General features: G+C 46.5%; 1 protein-coding gene across 2 annotated transcripts in view; it reads right to left on the minus strand.

Moving 5' to 3' along the window:
- Window positions 1-15000, minus strand: part of grk4 (G protein-coupled receptor kinase 4) — a 78590-nt gene that overhangs the window by 26773 nt on the left and 36817 nt on the right. For both annotated transcript variants that reach the window (XM_090209897.1, XM_090209896.1), the window contains exons 3-6: window positions 12728-12840; window positions 10847-10924; window positions 6659-6759; window positions 813-905 (exon numbers count right to left, since the gene is read on the minus strand). In XM_090209897.1, the coding sequence (XP_090066023.1) occupies window positions 813-905; window positions 6659-6759; window positions 10847-10924; window positions 12728-12840 (385 nt within the window). The remainder of the gene's footprint in view (window positions 1-812; window positions 906-6658; window positions 6760-10846; window positions 10925-12727; window positions 12841-15000) is intronic.

Below are 15000 nucleotides of genomic sequence, written 5' to 3' on the forward strand. Positions count from 1 at the left end.
GAAGGTTACTGGTTGACTGTAGGAGAGAGAGATGGTGTTTAGTTATCATACAGAAGGTTACTGGTTGACTGTAGGAGAGAGAGATGGTGTTTAGTTATCATACAGAAGGTTACTGGTTGACTGTAGGAGAGAGAGAGAGAGAGAGAGAGAGAGAGAGAGAGAGAGAGAGAGAGAGAGAGAGAGAGAGAGAGAGAGAGAGAGAGAGAGAGAGAGAGAGATGGTGTTTTAGTTATCACACAGAAGGTTACTGGTTGACTGTAGGAGAGAGAGATGGTGTTTAGTTATCATACAGAAGGTTACTGGTTGACTGTAGGAGAGAGAGAGAGAGAGAGAGAGAGAGATGGTGTTTAGTTATCATAATCATACAGAATGTTACTGGTTGACTGTAGGACAGAGAGATGGTGTTTTAGTTATCATACAGAAGGTTACTGGTTGACTGTAGGACAGAGAGATGGTGTGTTTCAGCTTTCATACAGAAAGGCATGTGTGCGACTGGCCCACCCCTCAGAACCTGAGAAGAAGAAAGAGAACCCTGTGTGAGAGAGAAGAAGAAACAGAACCCTATGTGAGAGAGAAGAAGAAAGAGAACCCTGTGTGACAGAGAAGAAGAAAGAGAACCCTATGTGAGAGAGAAGAAGAAAGAGAACCCTGTGTGAGAGAGAAGAAGAAAGAGAACCCTGTGTGAGAGAGAAGAAGAAAGAGAACCCTGTGTGAGAGAGAAGAAGAAAGAGAACCCTGTGTGAGAGAGAAGAAGAAAGAGAACCCTGTGTGAGAGAGAAGAAGAAACACAGATTGACTGACTCATGACCCACCTCTCCAGCCACTTCCACTGCAGAAAGCGGGAGAAGTACATCGTCTCCTGGTAGGACGAGAACGGAGCGCCACTCAGGTACTCCCGAACAATACTGGAGGAAAGAAAGAAAGAAACAGAGAGAGAGAGAGAGCGAGAGAGAAAGAGTGATCGAGAGAGAGAGAGAACGAGTGAGAGAACAAGAGAGAGAGCGAGAACGAGAGAGAGAGAACGAGAGAGAGAGTGAACGAGAGAGAGTGAACGAGAGAGAGTGAACGAGAGAGAGAGAGAACGAGAGAGAGAGTGAAGGAGAGAGAGAGAACGAGAGAGAGAACGAGAGAGAGAACGAGAGAGAGAACGAGAGAGAGAGAACGGAGAGAGAACGAGAGAGAGAGAGAGAACGGAGAGAGAACGAGAAAAAAAACACTGAGTTAACATATCCGAGACAGCACTCCCCCCCCCCCCCCCATTACAACCAAATCTAAAATCCACTTTCTCCAAACAAACCAAACTCTGCACCATTCTGTCTCCCCAAACCTTTTGGACCACAACTTTAGATATAACATCTTTAAACCAATCCAAACCTTTAATCAATCATCTCCAACCTTCTATCAACCATCACTAACCTTTTATCAACCATTTCTAACCTTCCCCTAACCTTTTCTCTGGATGTTCAGGTTTATAGACACACACACACTTTATCAAAAACAGACACCTTGTTTTCATCTGTTTGTGCACATGTGCGAATGTGTGTGTTCGTGCGTGAGTGTGTGTGTTCATGCGTGAGTGTGTGTGTATCCATGTGCCCTGTTGGAAGCGGCGCTCCAGAACAGAGAGGATAAAACGAACAGAAGCGTGAAATATGTCTGAACAGCAGAACATTCCAGAACATTCCAGACAGTTCAACCAGGAAACTGGAATTCTGAGAAATGCTTCAGAAACAACGGGAGGTCCACTGGAAAAATCACACCCAGCCAGGCGTGTGTGTGTGTGTGTGTGCGTGAATTATAAAGAGAGAATACGAATATGTGCGCGTTTACACACACACACACACACACACACACACACACACACACAGAGAGAGAGAGAGAGAGAAACAAATTCTTGCCCCAGCTCATGTCTCTAACCCAGACTGAGAAAATAATCGTTTTTCCAAAGTAACTGCTGCTCCAAACGGTGTTCCGGGATTCCAGTTGTCCCGAGGGAGAACCCTGGTACGTCAGAGAGAGATTCCCTTCCCCCATTCTGACTGTTTGAACTTTAAGTTATCACACACACAGAGAAACAGAGAGAGAGAAACAGAGAGAGAGAGAGAGACACACACAGTGAGAGAGAGAGAGAGAGAGAGAGAGAGAGAGAGAGAGGGAGAGACAGTGAGAGAGAGAGAGAGAGGGAGAGACAGCGAGAGAGACAGAGAGAGAGAGACAGAGAGAGAGACAAAGAGAGAGAAAGAGAGAGAAAGAGAGAGACAGAGAGAGAGACAGAGAGAGAGAGACAGAGAGAGAGAGACAGAGAGAGAGAGAGAGAGACAAAGAGAGAGAAAGAGAGAGAGAGAGACAGAGAGAGAGAGACAGAGAGACAGAGAGAGAGACAAAGAGAGACAGAGAGAGAGACAAAGAGAGACAAAGAGAGAGAAAGAGAGAGAGAGACAGAGAGACAGAGAGAGAGACAAAGAGAGACAGAGAGAGAGACAAAGAGAGACAAAGAGAGAGAAAGAGAGAGACAGAGAGAGAGACAGAGAGAGAGACAGAGAGAGAGACAGAGAGAGAGAGACAGAGAGAGAGACAGAGAGAGAGAGAGAGAGAGAGAAACAGAGAGAGAGAGAGAGAGAGAGAAACAGAGAGAGACAAAGAGACAAAGAGAGAAAGAAGTAGGTTATATACCTGTGTGTGTGTATTCTTCATAAAGTCTGACTACTGTGTGTGTGTGCGTGTTTTTCCCATTAGGAATAAGGGATGATTGTTCAACTGGGAATAAGCTCTGGAAACTTTTTTTGGGGGGACGAATCCTAACTTCCAGTCCAGTCCAATTGACACTAAATAGTCCTCCATTGACATCAACGCATGGCTACGTGAAAATGTGACTTCATCATCTTCAGCACAATACCAGTGTCATAATGTGAAAAATGCGTATATATATTTCCACGTTTAAAAAATAATAATAATAATAAAAATTAAAAAAAATTGAAGAAGTACGGTTAAAAAGTTCTGAAAATTAAAACAGTTTAAAAAATATATATGTTAAAAACACTATGTTAGTAGGAGGGTACGGAGGAAAACATCTAAAATAAAAGTCCAGGACGCACAGCAAGATGTCGAGTCACACTTTTATAACCCTGAGTGAAAGTAATGATTCACTGAAAACACTCAGTCTGCAACAGGCAGTGCATTGTGGGTAACTACACTATATATATATATATACTATAATAATTTTGCACGTCCAATTTTTCAGTTTTTGATTTGTTAAAAAAGTTTGAAATATCCAAAAATATCGTTCCACTTCATGATTGTGTCCCACTTGTTGTTGATTCTTCACAAAAAAAATACAGTTGTATATCTTTATGTTTGAAGCCTGAAATGTGGCAAAAGGTCGCAAAGTTCAAGGGGGCCGAATACTTTCGCAAGGCACTGTATATACACACACAGAGGTATGTTGGACACACTTTCAAATGAATAGATTCAGGTTTTTTTCAACCCCTTCCTGACAGGTGTATAACATTGAGCACACAGCCATTCAATCTCCATAGACAAACATTGGCAGTAGAACGGCCTTAATGAAGAACTCGGTGACATTTCCAACGTGGCACCGTCATAGGATGGCCACCTTTTCCAACAAGTCAGTTTGTCAAAAATGTCTGCCCCCCGGTCGAATCAAATCAAATGTATTTATAAAGCCCTTCGTACATCAGCTGATATCTCAAAGTGCTGTACAGAAACCCAGCCTAAAACCCCAAACAGCAAGCAATGCAGGTGTAGAAGCACAGTGGCTAGGAAAAACTCCCTAGAAAGGCCAGAACCTAGGAAGAAACCTAGAGAGGAACCAGGCTATGAGGGGTGGCCAGTCCTCTTCTGGCTGTGAACTGTAAGTGGGAAACGTCTAGGAGCAACAACGGCTCAGTCGCGAAGTGGTAGGCCACACTAGCTCATAGAACGGGACTGCCGAGTGGTGAAGCGCGTAGCAACAGTCACTACCGAGTTCCAAACTGCGTAGCAACAGTCACTACCGAGTTCCAAACTGCGTAGCGCGTCAAAAAATCGTCTGTCCTCGGATGCAACACTCACTACTCTGGAAGCAACGTCAATAACAATAACTGTTCGTCGGGAGCTTCATGAAATGGGTTTCCACGGCAGAGCAGCAGCACACAAGCCTGAGATCACCATGTGCAATGCCAAGCGTCAACTGGAGTGGTGTAAGGCTTGTTCGCCGTTGGACTCTGGAGCAGTGGAAACACGTTCTCTGGACTGAATCACACTTCACCATCTGGCAGTACGGCGGACTAATCTGGGATTGGCGGATACCAGGAGATAACGTTACCTGCCCGAATGCATAATGCCAACTGTAAAGTTTGGTGGAGGAGGAATAATGGACTGGGTCTGTTTTTTATGGTTCGGGCCCCTTAGTTCCAGGGAAGGGACATGTTAAATGACATTCTAGATGATTCTGTGCTTCTAACTTTATGGCATCAGTTTGAGTTCCTGTTTCAGCATGACGGGGCCGTGCGAAAAGTGAGGTCCATACAGAAATAGTTTGTCGAAATAGTTTGTCGAGATCAGTGTAGAAGAACTTGACTGGCCTGCACAGAGCCCTGACCTCAACCCCATCGATCACCTTTAGGATGAATTGGAACGCCGACTGTTAGCCAGGAGGCCTAATCGCCCAACATCAGTGCCTGACCTCACTAATGCTCTTGTGGCTGAAAGGAAGCAAGTCACCGCAGCAAAGTTCCAACAGTTCTAGTGGAAAGCCTTCCCAGAAGAGTGGAGGCTGTTATAGCAGCAATGTTCCAACATCTAGTGGAAAGCCTTCCCAGAAGAGTGGAGGCTGTTATAGCAGCAAAGGTGGGACAAACTCCATATTAATACCCATAATTTTGGAATTAGATGTTCGACGAGCAGGTGTCCACATACTTTTGGTCATGTAGTGCGTCTCTGATGTGTCCCCTCTATTGGTTCTGGGGCTGAGAGCAGGAAACTATGACACCTGTAAATCAGTGTGTGTGTGTGTGTGTGTGTGTGTGTGTGTGTTTGTGTGTGTGTGTGTGTGAACACTGAGGCCGTTGTTGTGCCCATGCCAGGCGTCCGGATGCCCTCTCCTGCTGCTCACGTCCATTTGGCACCACTGTGCGTGTGTGTGTGTGTATGTGTGTGTGTGTGTGAGTGTGTGTGTGTGTGTGTTTAATACTGTTCCATGTGCCAGATCCCTCATAATAATTACTGTGACAGAGTTGAGCTCTTTCCAACACACACACACACACACACACACACACTTCATAACTCTCTAAACAGTTTATGTCTTATAAAAGTTTCAGAAGCCTCACTGCATCCTCACTGCATCCTCACTGCATCCTCACTGCAGCCTCAGTGGACAAGAGAGACCTTCCTGTAGGTTTTAACTCCAACCCTGTTCCTGGAGAGAGACCCTCCTGTAGGTTTTAACTCCAACTCTGTTCCTGGAGAGAGACCCTCCTGTGGGTTTTAACTCCAACTCTGTTCCTGGAGAGAAACCCTCCTGTAGGTTTTAACTCCAACCCTGTTCCTGGAGAGAAACCCTCCTGTAGGTTTTAACTCCAACCCTGTTCCTGTAGAGAAACCCTCCTGTAGGTTTTAACTCCAACCCTGTTCCTGGAGAGAAACCCTCCTGTAGGTTTTAACTCCAACCCTGTTCCTGGAGAGAAACCCTCCTGTAGGTTTTAACTCCAACCCTGTTCCTGGAGAGATTCCCTCCTGTAGGTTTTAACTCCAACCCTGTTCCTGGAGAGAGACCCTACTGTAGGTTTTAACTCCAACCCTGTTCCTGGAGATAAACCCCTCCTGTAGGTTTTAACTCCAACCCTGTTCCTGGAGATAAACCCCTCCTGTAGGTTTTAACTAACCTGATTAATCTTATCAACCAGCTGATTACTAGAATCAGGAGCGCTAGATTAGGGTTGTAAGAGAACCTACATTACGATGGCTCTCCAGGAACAGGGTTGGGCATCCCTGCCAAACACACAAAGCCAGGAGCCAGGACCCGTTGAAAAGACAAATCCTCCATCCATCACATCGAAGCCAAACTGACGTCAACTTCCATGAATTTTCACATCTTCTCCAAATGGGGTTACAACACATTCCAAGAATCTCGTTAAAAATCTCGTTCAGCTATTTTTGTTTATCAAGTACTACATTGGGAGGAGGAAAGATCAGGTGGGACCATTCTAGCCAATGAGAGGGCAGATCAGGCGGGACCATTCTAGCCAATGAGAGGGCGGATCAGGTGGGACCATTCTAGCCAATGAGAGGGCGGATCAGGTGGGACCATTCTAGCCAAAGTCCACCCTCTCTCTCATTGACCTCCATAGAAAAACTCTTTGCTTGTTGAGTTCTCCCTCGCTTCACCTTTTCACCTCAGTTAAATCTTCCTGCCCCACAATTACAACACAACCATCATTCCAAAAATGGCCCCCCAGATACAATAGCCAGACCACTTAATTATATGTAGCTCTTTGATAGACAGGTGAGCTGACCAATGAATGCCAGGTGATACCCTGCTTGACAGACGAGCTGACCAATGAATGCCAGGTGATACCCTGATGGACAGGCGAGCTGACCAATGAATGCCAGGTGATACCCTGATGGACAGGTGTTTCGGCCAATAAGAAGACAGACATACTTGCAGCAGTCGTTGAAGAGTTCCTTGCAGGGCGTCTGCTCCAGCTTCTCACGACACTCCCCTACCAACTCCTGAGGTATATCTCGCAGATGGGCTGCCGACTAGACGGAGAGAGACATGGATTCATTAATGAACTGATCTGCCTTCAGAAAGGATTCATACCCCTTGACTTATTCCACAGTCTGTTGTTTCAGCCTGAATTCAAAATGGGAAAAATATATATATGTACAAAAACACACATTTTACATTTTCATTTTTAGTAATTTAGACTTACAATACCCCACAATGACAAAGTGAAAACATGTTTTTATAAATCTTTGGACATTTATTGAAAATTAGACACAGAAATAAGGTCCTACAGTTGACAGAGCATGTCAAGAAATACATCCCACTATATACAGCATACTACAATATACATCCCACTACGGAATTGTCCGTAGAGCTCCGAGACAGGATTGTGTCGAGGCACAGATCTGGTGAAAGGTACCAAAACCTTTTTGCAGCATTGAAGGTCCCCAAGAACACAGTGGCCTCCATCATTCTGAAATGGAAGAAGTTTGGAACCACCACGACTCTTCATAGAGCCGCCCAGCCAAGCTGAGCAATCGGGAGAGAAGGGCCTCGGTCAGGGAGGTGACCATGAACCCGATGGTCACTCTGACAGAGCTCTAGAGTTCCTCTGTGGAGATGGGAGAACTTTCCAGAAGGACAACCATCTCTGTAGCACTCCACCAACCAGGCCTTTATGGTAGTGGCCAGACGGGCCTTTTACTGAGAAGTGGCCTCCATGACAGCCCGCTTGGAGCCAAAAGACTCTCAGGCCATGAGAAACAAGATTTCCTGGTCTGATGAAACCAAGATTAAACTCTTTGGCCTGAATGCCATGCGTCACGTCTGGAGGAAACCTGGCACCATCCCTACGGTGAAGCATGGTGGTGACAGCATCATGCTGAGGGGATGTTTTTCAGGGGCAGGGACTGGGAGACTAGTCAGGATCGAGAGAAAGATGAATGGAGAAAAGTACAGAGAGATCCTTGGTGTAAACCTGCTACAGAGCGCTCATGACCTCAGACTGGGGTGAAGGTTCACCTTCCAACAGCACAACGACCCTAAGCACACAGCCAAGACAACACAGGAGTGGCTTCGGGACAAGTCTCTGAATGTCCTTGAGTGGCCCAGCCAGAGCCCGGACTTGAACCCGATTGAACATCTCTGGAGAGACCTGAAAATAACTATGCAGCGACACTCCCCATCCAACCTGACAGAGCTTGAGAGGATCTGCAGAGAAGAATGGGAGAAAATCCTCAAATACAGGTGTGCCAAGTTTGTAGCGTGATGCCCAATAAGACCTGAGGCTGTAATCGCTGCCAAAGGTGCTTCAACAAAGTACTGAGTAAAGGGTCTGAATACTTATGTAAATTATATATTCCAATTTTACACTTTTTAAGAAATGAGCAAAAATGTCTAAAAACCAGTTTTTGCTTTGTCATTATGGGGTGTTTGTGATGTCATTATGGGGTGTTTGTGATGTCATTATGGGGTGTTGTGATGTCATTATGGGGTGTTGTGATGTCATTATGGGGTGTTTGTGATGCCATTATGGGGTGTTTGTGATGCCATTATGGGTTGTTTGTGTGTAGATTGATGAGGGGGGGAAAAAACTATTGAATCCATTTTAGAATAAGGCTGTAACGTAACAAAATGTATAAAGTCAAGGGGTCTGAATACTTTCCCAAAGCTGTGTGTGTGTGTGTGTGTGTGTGTGTGTGTGTGTGTGTGTGTGTGTGTGTGTGTGTGTGTGTGTGTGTGTGTGTGTGTATATATATATATATATATATATATATAAATAAATCATAGACATTTATCATTACATTTCAAATATCATGTTAATATTGTTGCTTGCTGACTGGCGAGACAGAAGAGGACTTTCAATAATGGTATTAAACAGTTCAATTACATGTTGAGTTGACTGTATTTCCAATCAGCAACTATCATTAGAATTACACCGACCAACATGTACCCACTTCAGCTGTTGTAGAATACGATGACAACCCGTTGATCTCCGTTAGTGGAGAAACCTACTCACCCCGTTGTTATGGTCCGTTAGTGGAGAAACCTACTCACCCCGTTGTTATGGTACGCTAGTGGAGAAACCTACTCACCCCGTTGTTATGGTACGTTAGTGGAGAAACCTACTCACCCCGTTGTTATGGTACGTTAGTGGAGAAACCTACTCACCCCGTTGTTATGGTACGTTAGTGGAGAAACCTACTCACCCCGTTGTTATGGTACGTTAGTGACCCCGTTGTTATGGTACGTTAGTGAAGAAACCTACTCACCCCGTTGTTATGGTACGTTAGTGGAGAAACCTACTCACCCCGTTGTTATGGTACGTTAGTGGAGAAACCTACTCACCCCGTTGTTATGGTACGTTAGTGGAGAAACCTACTCACCCCGTTGTTATGGTACGTTAGTGGAGAAACCTACTCACCCCGTTGTTATGGTACGTTAGTGGAGAAACCTACTCACCCCAATGTTATGGTACGTTAGTGGAGAAACCTACTCACCCCGTTGTTATGGTACGTTAGTGACCCCGTTGTTATGGTACGTTAGTGAAGAAACCTACTCACCCCGTTGTTATGGTACGTTAGTGGAGAAACCTACTCACCCCGTTGTTATGGTACGTTAGTGGAGAAACCTACTCACCCCGTTGTTATGTTACGTTAGTGGAGAAACCTACTCACCCCGTTGTTATGGTACGTTAGAGGAGAAACCTACTCACCCCGTTGTTATGGTACGTTAGTGGAGAAATCTACTCACCCCGTTGTTATGGTACGTTAGTGGAGAAACCTACTCACCCCGTTGTTATGGTACGTTAGTGGAGAAACCTACTCACCCCGTTGTTATGGTACGTTAGTGGAGAAACCTACTCACCCCGTTGTTATGGTACGTTAGTGGAGAAACCTACTCACTCCGTTGTTATGGTATGTTAGTGGAGAAACCTACTCACCCCGTTGTTATGGTACGTTAGAGGAGAAACCTACTCACCCCGTTGTTATGGTCTGTTAGTGGAGAAACCTACTCACCCCGTTGTTATGGTCCGTTAGTGGAGAAACCTACTCACCCCGTTGTTATGGTACGTTAGAGGAGAAACCTACTCACCCCGTTGTTATGGTACGTTAGTGGAGAAACCTACTCACCCCGTTGTTATGGTACGTTAGAGGAGAAACCTACTCACCCCGTTGTTATGGTCCGTTAGTGGAGAAACCTACTCACCCCGTTGTTATGGTCCGTTAGTGGAGAAACCTACTCACCCCGTTGTTATGGTCCGTTAGTGGAGAAACCTACTCACCCCGTTGTTATGGTACGTTAGAGCAGAAACCTACTCACCCCGTTGTTATGGTCCGTTAGTGGAGAAACCTACTCACCCGGTTGTTATGGTCCGTTAGTGGAGAAGCCTGCTCACCCCGTTGTTATGGTCCGTTAGTGGAGAAACCTACTCACCCCATTGTTATGGTCCGTTAGTGGAGAAACCTACTCACCCCGTTGTTATGGTCCGTTAGTGGAGAAACCTACTCACCCCGTTGTTATGGTACGTTAGTGGAGAAACCTACTCACCCCGTTGTTATGGTACGTTAGTGGAGAAACCTACTCACCCCGTTGTTATGGTACGTTAGTGGAGAAACCTACTCACCCCGTTGTTATGGTACGTTAGTGGAGAAACCTACTCACCCCGTTGTTATGGTCCGTTAGTGGAGAAACCTACTCACCCCGTTGTTATGGTCCGTTAGTGAAGAAACCTACTCACCCCGTTGTTATGGTCCGTTAGTGGAGAAACCTACTCACCCCGTTGTTATGGTACGTTAGAGGAGAAACCTACTCACCCCGTTGTTATGGTCCGTTAGTGGAGAAACCTACTCACCCCGTTGTTATGGTCCGTTAGTGGAGAAACCTACTCACCCCGTTGTTATGGTCCGTTAGTGGAGAAACCTACTCACCCCGTTGTTATGGTCCGTTAGTGGAGAAACCTACTCACCCCGTTGTTATGGTACGTTAGTGGAGAAACCTACTCACCCCGTTGTTATGGTCTGTTAGTGGAGAAACCTACTCACCCCGTTGTTATGGTACGTTAGTGGAGAAACCTACTCACCCCGTTGTTATGGTACGTTAGAGGAGAAACCTACTCACCCCGTTGTTAAAGTACGTTTCCAACATCCTGATTCCACAGTCCTTCCTCTTCTCATCCGGAGCGAGCTGGTACAGGGCCTGGCAGGGGAGAGACACTGTTACAAACATGATACCCCACTGTCCATACATCCACCACAGCATGATGTCTCCATAGAACTACAACACCACAGCATGATGTCTCCATAGAACTACAACACCACAGCATGATGTCTCCATACAACTACAACACCACAGCATGATGTCTCCATAGAACTACAACACCACAGCATGATGTCTCCATAGAACTACAACACCACAGCATGATGTCTCCATATAACTACAACACCACAGCATGATGTCACCATACAACTACAACACCACAGCATGATGTCTCCATATAACTACAACACCACAGCATGATGTTACCATACAACTACAACACCACAGCATGATGTCTCCATACAACTACAACACCACAGCATGATGTCTCCATAGAACTACAACACCACAGCATGATGTCTCCATAGAACTACAACACCACAGCATGATGTCTCCATACAACTACAACACCACAGCATGATGTCTCCATACAACTACAACACCACAGCATGATGTCTCCATAGAACTACAACACCACAGCATGATGTCTCCATACAACTACAACACCACAGCATGATGTCTCCATACAACTACAACACCACAGCATGATGTCTCCATACATCCACCACAGCATGATGTCTCCATAGAACTACAACACCACAGCATGATGTCTCCATACATCCACCACAGCATGATGTCTCCATAGAACTACAACACCACAGCATGATGTCTCCATACAACTACAACACCACAGCATGATGTCTCCATACAACTACAACACCACAGGATGATGTCACCATATGATAACTAGAACACCACAGGATGATGTCACCATACAACTACATCCACCACAGGATGATGTCACCATATGATAACTAGAACACCACAGGATGATGTCACCATATGATGATGTCACCATATGATAACTAGAACACCACAGGATGATGTCACCGACAATAACACAGTCAGAGAAACAGAAATGGCCACCGGCCAATAGGAACAGAGTGCCATCAGGGACAGAGGCCTAGACTAACACCACTGTTCAGTTCTCCATGGATCGGTCTGTCTGTGAACCAAGTTGACCGAACATGAATATGGTTTAGAGAACAGACTAATGTTGGTGTTCACTAAACAAGCAGTGGGTTTTTATTTTTTCATTTCTCAGACACCTCCAGGGGCCGGGACACAAGCCTGGGCCTGTGTTAGTCCACCTACCCAGGGGACAGGCCTCTGACGTGGGTTTAACCTCATGGAGAGGGTGCATGGAGGAGGAGGAGGGGCAGATGTTTTTCTGACAGGCTCCCCTTCCAGCGCTCATGCCCCATCCCTCCCAAGCTCTCTCTTCACCGCTCTCTCTCTCTCTCATTCTTTCCCCCCTCTCTCCCCTCTCACTTCCTCTCTCTCTTTCTCTCATTACCAGTCCTCTGACTCCCAGCCCCCCCCCCCCCCCCACTACATCTGCATGCCCAAACTCAGGCCCAGTCCTTTCTCATGGGAGCTAGCACAGGAAGCAGGAAAAGGAGGGGGGGTTGAGAGGAAATTGAGGAGGAGAGAGAGAAACAGACAGAGCGAGCGAGACAAAGAGAGAGAGAGAAACAGACAGAGAGCGAGACAAAGAGAGAGAGAGAAACAGACAGAGAGCGAGACAAAGAGAGAGAGAGAAACAGACAGAGAGCGAGACAAAGAGAGAGAGAAACAGACAGAGAGCGAGAAAGAGAGAGAAACATGACAGAGAGCGAGAAAGAGAGAGAGAGAAATCGTGGGAGAGAAGGATAGCGACAGAGACAGATAGAAATGTCTTACCACAGAGTCCATGAACTCGATGCAACGTTTGAGCTCTGGCCTGGTGTCACAGTACTGACGGAACAGCAATCGACCAATCGGCTGTCTCTCACACAGACTGGTATAGTCCCTGTCTGAGAGAGAGAGAGACAGAGAGAGAGAGAGACAGAGACAGAGACAGACATGTGCACACCGTTACACCACTGTAAATATACATAATATGACATTTGTAATATCTTTATTATTTTTAAACTTGAGTGTAATGTTTACTGTTCATTTTTATTGTTTATTTCACTTTATATATTATCTACCTCACTTGCTTTGGCAATGTTAACACATGTTTCCCATGGCAATAAAGCCCCTTGAATTGAATTGACAGAGAGACAGAGAGAGAATGAAGTGGACATCCAAACATATTAAATAGTTGTCTTGTAACTCGTCTATTCAAACATGTCCTTCATAATGATGGACGGGCGTGTCTCAGCCCAGCTGACCACGCCCAACGACTCTAATAGTCACATCTCCTCTGAAGACTAATGAGGGAATCCCAGGACAGTCAATTACTAGCCAACACACACAGGGAGAAGGAGGGAGGGAGGGAGGGAGGGAGGGAGGGAGGGAGGGAGGGAGGGAGGGAGGGAAGAGAGGGAGGGAGGGAGGGAGGGAGAGAAGAGAGGGAGAGAAGAGAGGGAGGGAGAGAAGAGAGGGAGGGAGGGAAGAGAGAGGGAGGGAAGAGAGAGGGAGGGAGGGAGGGAGGGAGGGAGGGAGGGAGGGAGGGAGGGAGGGAGGGAGGGAGGGAGGGAGGGAGGGAGGGAGGGAGGGAGGGACTATTTAAACCTGCGCCATCCTAGACAATTTAAACCTGCGCCAGCCTAGACTATTTAAACCTGCACCAGCCTAGTCTATTTAAACCTGTGTGTGTGTGTGTGTGTGTGTGTGTGTGTGTGTGTGTGTGTGTGTGTGTGTGTGTGTGTGTGCAGACAGTGCTAGACAGAACAATTGTAAAGTGTTCTGTCTCCATTCAGACTGATTGGGCTCTGAACAGAACATGTGTGTGAGATAGACAGGGTCATCTTGGCAGTGGTTCAAGCCTCTCTTCAGTTGTCATTAGTTACATGGAACACATCAACATATAAACACATACACCACAACAGCTACTTCTGGTACTTCAAATAAATATTTATAACTAACCAGCCAGCTTGGAACCGAGAGAGAGGGGGAGGGAGAGAGACACCGAGAGAGAGAGAGGGGGAGGGAGAGAGAGACCGAGAGAGAGGGGGAAGGGAGAGAGAGACCGAGAGAGAGGGGGAAAGAGACCGAGAGAGCGAGACGCGAGACCGAGAGAGAGCGAGACCGAGAGAGAGCGAGAGAGCGAGACCGAGAGAGAGCGAGATCGAAAGAGAGAGCGAGACCGAGAAAGAGAGCGAGAGAGCGAGACAGAGAGAGAGCGAGAGAGAGAGAGCGAGAGACAGACAGACAGAGAGACAGACACAGAGAGAGAGAGAGAGAGAGAGACCGAGAGAGAGACCGAGAGAGCGACAGAGAGACAGAGAGACAGAGAGAGACAGAAAGAGAGAGAGAGAGACCGAGGGAGAGGAAAGGTGGGTGAGGCAGAGAGAAGAGAGGAGAAACTGGAAAATGAGGGAAAGGAGAGAAATATGAAGAAAGTAGGAGACACACGCAGACACACAGAGACACACAGAGACACACAGAGACACACAGAGACACACAGAGACACACAGAGACACACAGAGACACACAGAGACACAGCAGCAGTGACTACATCATAAAGGACCTGTCCAGTGTTTCCAGATTGATTTTCCAAAAACAGGTATTTAGTATGTTAAAAAAAAGCAGCTGTTCTGTGTTGGAATGGTGTGGGCCTACCCCCAGTTACAGAATGGTGTGGTCCTACCCCCAGTTACAGAATGGTGTGGGCCTACCCCCAGTTACAGAATGGTGTGGTCCTACCCCCAGTTACAGAATGGTGTGGTCCTACCCCCAGTTACAGAATGGTGTGGTCCTACCCCCAGTTACAGAATGGTGTGGTCCTACCCCCAGTTACAGAATGGTGTGGTCCTACGCCCAGTTACAGAATGGTGTGGTCCTACCCCCAGTTACAGAATGGTGTGGTCCTACCCCCAGTTACAGAATGGTGTGGTCCTACCCCCAGTTACAGAATGGTGTGGTCCTACCCCCAGTTACAGAATGGTGTGGTCCTACCCCCAGTTACAGAATGGTGTGGTCCTACCCCCAGTTACAGAATGGTTTGGTCCTACCCCCAGTTACAGAAT

Source organism: Oncorhynchus mykiss, chromosome 19 (assembly GCF_057628025.1).
Source record: "Oncorhynchus mykiss isolate SJ-2025 chromosome 19, ASM5762802v1, whole genome shotgun sequence".
NCBI classification, from domain to species: domain Eukaryota; kingdom Metazoa; phylum Chordata; class Actinopteri; order Salmoniformes; family Salmonidae; genus Oncorhynchus; species Oncorhynchus mykiss.